At 39.7% G+C, this 8,219-nt stretch overlaps 1 protein-coding gene across 1 annotated transcript; it reads left to right on the top strand.

Annotated features, from left to right (window-relative positions):
• Nucleotides 1–2,788: 2,788 nt before the first annotated feature.
• LOC106953016 (GDNF family receptor alpha-1-like) lies at nt 2,789–7,022 on the top strand. Its single transcript, XM_015041505.1, has 3 exons — nt 2,789–3,283; nt 3,585–3,890; nt 5,820–7,022. The coding sequence occupies exons 1-3, from the start codon at nt 3,247–3,249 to the stop codon at nt 5,930–5,932; spliced, it is 456 nt and encodes a 151-aa protein (XP_014896991.1). The 5' UTR covers nt 2,789–3,246; the 3' UTR covers nt 5,933–7,022.
• The last annotated feature ends 1,197 nt before the right edge of the window (nt 7,023–8,219 follow it).

The raw sequence follows: 8,219 nt of genomic DNA, 5'->3' as shown, positions 1-8,219 counted from the left end.
CTGTGAAAACAATCAATCTCCTCCATCTCCTTCCTGAATTACTATCGCTATCTAAAGTAATGCACTGTTCTGACCAAAACAACCAATTAGAACTAGTAGGACGCTCTTAGCACTGTCAATTAGCCTCATTCACTCACTGCTAAATGTGCTAAAGGTGGAGAAACAACTTCTCATTACAAGAAACCGTTTATCTGCTGTCATTGGTAGCTATGCTAACTGAACTGAGCATTCACAGTTTGAATCTGCACAGCTCTGTGCTATGCTAGCTGCAGAATAGCACAAATCGAGGGGGAGGAAGGATGAGCAGCACCACATGAGATGGTGATTGACGGCACTGACTGGTTGTTTCTAGCACTGGGAGAAAGCAGAGGAAATAGATTTTTCACAGATTACCTCTCATACCATACTGTCACAACATAATGACAGTTTTAAAAAATATGTGAAAAAAAATATTTATATAAAAGCGACATAATGCAGCTTCAATTTCACCCAGGAGAGGACGGGTCAGGAGGGACGTGGGTTAGAGCTGCTGCTGACTGACTCGTTTGTTAAGTGGTAAAAGGTACAAGGGACAAGTTAAATATATGAATATGTTGGTAATTTTTTTTTTCTTTAATTCATTAAATGCTAGTGAAAAGGAGGCAAACAGTAGTCTGTAGCTAAGCTAACTATGCTAAATGGTTGATAATCTCACACAGTCTACCCACCTCTCTCGGAGAAAAATTGGGTTATAAATTAATACTCTTGAATTTTTCTCTCTCTCCCTCTCTCTCTCTCTTTTTTTGAAAACCTGATTTTATAACTTTTCTTAGCAGCATAGTAATTGCCACAATCGTTCGTGATTTCCACTGGATGCTGCTAACAGCGTCACTCTCAAGCGCTCCAAGCAGGAACGAACCATTTAACACAGATGGGAGGGGGGGATGGGCTCAGGCAAATATGGATGTGTGTTTTTTGGTTTGGGAGTTGGAACATTAAATTTTTACTGCTAAAAACAATCTTTGAAAATACAATATGATTAATTTTGTAAATGACAGGCCCCCGATTTATTTTTTTAATTTTATTTCTAAGAACAATAAATAAATAATTGGTCAGGGCCCCTAGAATTTTCATCACTTTTCCCCCCTATACCGCGCCCCTGTTCATGACAAAGTGAACCTGAGACATGAGATAAACCAACATCCTGTCTAACACACTGTTGGTGCTCAAGCTTTGCCAAAAGCTGTGTTTCCATTACAAATGTGCTCAAATCTGCTAATGTTGAAAAAGTAACATTTTGCAACTGCAGCGTTTCCATTAATAAGAAATTAAATTAAAACAATATGTGAATATGTTTCTTCACACGACAAGGGAAGTAAAAAAAAAAAAAGAAAGTATGCCTTTAAATCTTACCATATTCAGCGTAGAGCCTTTAAAATCACAAAATAAAATCTGAGTATTTTTCTACAAAACTCTGGTGCTGACCCTTAAGTTTAAGTTATAGTACTTCCCAAATATTCAATTCCTACATATTTATCGGTTCTCAGCCATCCAGGACATAAAAAATCCCCATCAAAAATAAAAGTTTAAAGCAACTTAAGTTATAATTTAATAACGTGATTTGTATTGAGAACCACTGCCATAAATCAATATTTATGAAGAATTTTATTAAGTGGGGTTACTCATTAAAACTTGTTTTTATTTAGAGCCTTAAGGTGTAGCAGAGATTAGATCTGTGACTCTGAACCAAACTCATATCTAAACATTTGAATCTTAGTTTGACTTCTATGGGTCTCAACAGGTTGTTCACTGAAAAACACTTTGTTTATTCATTGCTACTTAGTAGTCATTTTGATTGTGCAGCTTGAATACACACACAAACATTTTTAACCACATTTTACTATAACTTTGCCAACCCCCCAAAATTGCTTTTAAAAAATGTCCCTGTTTATGGTCCCCCCCAATAATGAGATGGGATTTACGCCCTTGTCTCTGTGTGTATGTATATACTGTATATATATATATTTTTTTTGTTTGATTTTGGCACTTGGACCACTTGAATTTCTTACATTTCTTGTATTTTTCTTAAACATCTTAATAGCCTTACCACTTTGTTTCTCAGACTTTTTGCACCTCTACTGTCCTTTAAGGTATTCTGGCCATTCCAAACATGAGTCCAAAGCTCAGATGTGATTGGGCCTTTGGTCTTGCTTTATCCTAGTCTTTTTTGCCTTGCACCTTCACTGAATCCTTTAAAATCAGTTTTGAAAACTCATTTTTTTGTCTCTGCCATTGAACACCCAGCATGAGTTGTTGTCTTGTCATTGTATTTACTGTTTATTCTTTTAATGTACTGCCCTTTGCTCAACTATGTATTGTTTCTAAAAGTGCTTTATAACCCAATTGGACTGGATTTCAGGCTGTTACTAAGGAGTGGGCTTGTCCAAGGCGCCACAGACTCCTTATGTTTCTATATTCATCATGTAATAAAGCAGCCCTGGGGTCGTGCACTTTGCCCTCTTGCAGCCCACACACACACACCAAAGGTTGCTTCATTTTAAAATCACAGAAGCAACAAGCTACTTCTCATGAGCATCTGAGTAAAACACGTGTTTCTGAACTCGATCAATGCCAGAAAAACGGGACAAAAAATTGTTGATTATAAAGGTTTTACATGTGAGTGAGTTCAGTCGTGATGGGAAGCTGCATTCTTATAAATTTGCAATATGATTGATGTGGTTTCAGAGCGAAGTGAGAAGGGGGAGGGTGGGGCGCGGGTAGAAGCCGGCGCTCCCCTGCTACTGCTGAGTACGCTGGAGACGGGCGGCGGGACTCCAGTTGGCTGTGCGCTCAGACGCAGCAGCAGCGCGGCAGCAGCAGCAGCAGCATCCTACTGGCTAGACTCGGGGAGGACGCATGCTGTCAGACCGGATCTCCTGATCCTGTTAGTCTTTTGTGTCCCACTGCGTTTGAGCGAACCAGTCCGAACAGGAAAGCGGGAGAAAACAAAACGAAAAAAGAAAACACTCAAAAAGCTTTTGAGTTGCGAATACTAAAAAAGTGATAGAAACTGGACACTTTTTCCCTGTTCGTTTGGTTTCCTTTTGGGGGGGATTTATTGTCCGTATGAGTCGAGCTGGGATCTGTTTTCCACAGCGGAGCGCACGCCACGTCTGGTCCATGGATTTCTATACTTCTCTGGGAATTAAACTGCGTCGCTTTTGAGTTTCTTTCATTCTCTTTCGACGCGGGTTGTTGTTCGAGACCATGATCGTCGCGCTATTGTATTTTCTGCCTCTTTTAGGTAAGTTTAACTACAAGGGATACAAACTTTGGACTCGTTTTTCAATAATAAGAGGTGAAATTTTATTAGAGAAGGTCTCCAAACTGTTCCAAAACAACAAATCTCTCTTAAGTCAGTTAAGCTGATTTTAAAGCAAACATATGATGCATTGCGACATAGTTTCATGTTTTAATCCCTAAAAAGCTGCTTTTAAAGTCTTTAAGCTGTTAATGTTTGCCACATAAACGATCAAAGCTTTATAGATTTTTGTTTTTAATTTTCTTTACATCTGATTTGTTTTCACTGTACATTCCTTCTCCAGATGTGCTGAGCTGCGCGGAGGAGAATCTGCGCGCCGGCGCCTCTCGACTGGACTGCGTGCGGGCCAGCGAGCAGTGTCTGCGGGAGCAGGCGTGCAGCACCAAATATCGTACGATGAGGCAGTGCGTGGCCGGAGCCAAGGAGAGCAACTTCAGCCTGGTGGCCGGCGTGGAGGCCAGGGACGAGTGTCGCAGCGCCATGGAGGCGCTCAAGCAGAGCCCGCTGTACAACTGCCGGTGCAAAAGGGGCATGAAGAAGGAGAAGAACTGCCTGCGGATTTACTGGGGGATCTATCAGACGTTACAAGGTTTGTGCTGTTCACAAAAATAAAAGAGAGTTTTTTTGTTTTTTTCCCCTGTTAGGTATATTTAGAACTGTTGAGTCCTGGGGCATCTCCAAAAAGTTTGCTATAAACCAGCCAATAACAATCCTCGGATGGCACACTAGAACCGAAACCCTTTCCAGATCTTTTAGACCTAAACTTTAATTTTAAATTTAGGTTTCATTGAAACAAACAATCCTAAAAAATCTTTTTAAACATTCTTTGTGTTTTTTAGAATCCACATACCAAAATTCTGATAAGCTGATATGCTAGGTCCTTAAATTAAAATCAATTTGGAAATATACAGATATATTTAGTGACATAAAATTGGTATGCATTATATATATGTATGGGGGCGCTATGCCAAGGGCGCCAAATGATGGCAGAAAAATTATATTTGATGACAGGAAGCTAAAGATGAAAGAAAACACAAAGATAAAGACAATAAAAGTTTTTCAAAGTGATTGACAGATATTATTATCACAGTCTGTAAAAGGAAGCTTGTAAATACTCATGTTAGCTTAAGTTGCTGATAAGTTAACAGACCACTGTGTGCTTTAGCTACAGGTGTATATCGGTGCTATAATGTGCCGATATACTTCTCAGAAGTTATGTAGCTGACCCTTCTCCCCTCCCCCATTGGTAGGACAACTGAGTGGAGACATGTTGGTAAAATCTGATTCAGGTCATGGGTGTTTTCTCTGAGAGGAGTCCCACTGAGGCTTTGGTTTGGTAAACTCTCTGCTACTCTACTCTACAGTTTGCCTGACACGTCCTGTAGGTTGGAGGGATGATTTGTAGCATCTTGGCTAACTCAAAGATGGATGAGGCCCTGAGCAGAATTTCACTTGGGAACCAACTTACAGCTAATTTTATTGTAGTTAACATGTATTTGGGTTGAGTTGGAGAGGTTTGTTCTTTATAAAGTAAAAAGACTATACTTTTCAGTCTACTAACAGATATCATGGCAGATTGGCAGCAGAAATATTCAAATTCCTGTTAAAATATAAAGATAGTGATCAGATTGGAATCAGCTGAATTTTGAAAAGCAAACCTCTCCCCTATCTTAAATGCATCAAAGCTAACAGTTGCAAGAATACAATATCCAAAAACATGCATGTTTTTAAACACTTCGGTTTTGAAGGTTACAGGAATATGGATTTATGGTCTAGGGATCATAATCTTGTAATTTCTTCCTTTTCTATTAGCTTTATAAGAGAGGTGCAGCGAGATATATATATATATATATATATATATATATATATATATATAAAATGTTATTAAGGGAATGTGCTTTATAAATAAATATTTCTTGGGTAGATTCAATTAGTTTAAATGCCAGCAGGGGGCCCTAAGGAGTTGCAAAGTTACTGCTTAGAGCCACATCATCGCTCAAGCAATGATGAACGAAGGAGAGACAAACTTCCACCTGCTTCTATGATCCAAAATCTGACCTCCAAATGGACACTGAATACACCCTGGAATGGCCCACACCCCAAACACTCACATAAACACAACACAGAACTAATACACTCATTCAGAGTCAGGACCATCTTTGAATTGTTTGAGAGAGCTGAGTTACTTCTTGACCTCCTGAATTGCATCCCTTGCAGCTAATGAAGCATAAGGCACCCCCACCCCTCCCCCGCCTGGTGCTGTCTGTGGCATCCTGAAGTGTTGCTCTTAGCGTCCAGCTCCTCCCCTGCTTCCAGTTGTGCAATGCAGCTGACCAATCTGCCTAATCAAGCGTGTGGCTGTGTGCCAGCGTGGAAATCGACTGACCCAAATTACACGTGTCACATGCAGGCCAATACAAACCCCCACTCCCGATCCACCCCCATGAGGAATGATAAACACACCAGGAAGTTGGGTGTTGGTATGCAGCTGTGTCTCATGTGATTGTTTGGGTTGCAGGTAATGACTTCTTGGAGGAGTCTCCATACGAACCAGTGAACAAACGTCTGTCAGACATCTTCCGACTGGCTCCCATCCTGGGTAAGACCGCCGAGACATTCTCTCTGTCCTGACCAGCGACACACACACACACACGCCCACATGCGCACACGCATGCAGGCACACCGTCCTCTCAAGAGTTTTATCTGTGTGAAGAAGTGTTTATCCTTGCTCTCTCCTCTTGTTCTCACCCTGCATGTGGGCTAGAAGCGATCTTGCATGGGGAGCTATAGTTCAGAGTCTCATCAAGCAGCAGATAAAAAGGCCTTACACGCCGTGTGGGTGTGTGCGCGTGAATGTGTGTGTGTTGTCATTCCGGTGCTGGTTTCTGATTGTTCTCTGTCAACCTGCCTGCTTGGAGCCACATGTTGGAAAGAGTGTGAGCGAGGAGAAACTCAAAAGAGCATGACCAGCATTTTTTCAGCTTGGAGCGAAGTGTGGGAGCCGGTCTGGCCTCTAGATGGCGATGTTATTCCCTTGTTTGGATCCAGAGCACTCTGTTGTGCCTGCTAAGGTTTTGAGCACTGTGCAGCAGGTGATAAACTTTTTATCACATCGAGTAGGTATGCTTGGGTTTAGATCGTCAGAACATCTTCATCAAAATGTCCTGACCCATTTTGATGAAGATGGAACCCTTTCCTTTGTGATTTTTGGGTAGTTTTGGCTGATTTTTGTCTCTTTAGATCCACAAGAGCAAATCTTAGACTAAATTTTGACTTTGTTTTGTAATTTGCTTCCAGAAACGTCTCTGACTGAGCTGGCTCTTCACAGATTCACCTTTCTACTAATGTGTGTATTTTAATGCTCAAATAGCAGGAAAAGGAAAATTTTACCTCAAAGTTCATCTCATAATATAAACTGATTGAGTACTTGGTGTTCTTTCGGAATGTCTATTAAAACCAAGCCACTGAGGAAAACAATAATCTGGTTTAGACTTCCATTTGGTCGAAAATGCAGTAAAATGTAAGACTTGGTGTGCTTTGTTGGTGCTGGTATACAAGCTCTGGAAAAAATGAAGAGACCACTGCACTGAGCCCTCATGGTTATTCCACCAGATATTGATTTCTAAACTCTTCCTGAGCTAAAATATTAGTATTGTTGTTTCTAAATGAATGTGAACTTCTTTTCTTTGCATTATTTGAGGTCTGAAAGCACTGCATCTTTTTCATTATTTTGACCATTTCTTATTTTTCCGCAAATAAATACAAAATCTTTGCTTGGAATTTCAGGGATATGCTGTCAGTAGGTCATAGAATAAAAGAACAATGTTCACTTTACTCAAACATATACTACAAAGAGTAAAATCAGAGATCTGATCATTTTAAGTGGTCTCATTTTTTTACACCGTTGTATATTACTTATCAGACAGATTACTAACAAACACATAACGTGTGAAATCTGATTGCAGATCTCACACAGGGAGCACAAATGAATGGATTAACTCTCCTGTTATGTTCGTTTCTGAGGTACAGCAATAATGTTCGTGGGTCAATTTGACCTGGAGAGTGTTTAATCATGCAATATTGTCAGAAACCAAAAAAATCCTCCAAAACTTTTTTGTATCTGATTATTAACTCCAATACTAACCATTTCAATCAATATTTGTGCAATGATGTTTTTTATTTCTTACAAATAAAGGATCAATGACAACAATTTACTCATTTGGACATAAAAAATGTGACTTACATTTTTTATGCTCACTGAAAAAACCTAAACACAAAATCACACTAATTATCCTTGAAAGTGATTTTTTGTAAATTTTTTTATATTACATTTAGATTTTTTTTTGAAGGGGTCATCTTTATAATTGAACTTGAGACACTATTCTGCCCTGGGTCAAATTGACCTGCTGACTAAAATCAAGACAAATGAGTCCTGAAGATGATCCTCCAGCTGGTTTTCCAGTTTAAACCTGCATTTTCAAAACATAACTGGTTTTTGCATCACATGCTGCCCAGATTTTTATGTCATATTTAGCTGGTGTGGAAGGCACATATTGCGTAAATGAGCAGCGACCTCTGAATGTCAGAGGTTATCTTTATGAATGCCACAAATCTTCCATCTACTGACATTGGGGCCTGTTTTATAGGACAGAGGAAGTTACAACCCACATGTTCCACACTGTTCTATTAGCTGCTAGTTTGTCTTGTCTGTCGATTATCAAATCAGATTACTCTGGAGAAAAGTCTCCAGAAACATTATGGCCCATAATATTACCCTGCCTGTCTCTGCATACATTAGACTGGCTGTTGATTCATCCTTTGACTTGAAAACTCTGGTCAGAATGAGGACCCCCCTCAAATATGCATGTAAATGCATCTGGTCCATTGTAAAACGAGAGTAAATACATAAAGGAGCCCT

This window comes from Poecilia latipinna, unplaced genomic scaffold (genome assembly GCF_001443285.1).
Source record: "Poecilia latipinna isolate Pla-1442-1.1 unplaced genomic scaffold, P_latipinna-1.0 Scaffold555, whole genome shotgun sequence".
In the NCBI taxonomy this organism is placed as follows: domain Eukaryota; kingdom Metazoa; phylum Chordata; class Actinopteri; order Cyprinodontiformes; family Poeciliidae; genus Poecilia; species Poecilia latipinna.
The sequence above is the reverse complement of the archived record's forward strand: the minus strand, read 5'-3'. Positions and strand labels throughout refer to the sequence as shown.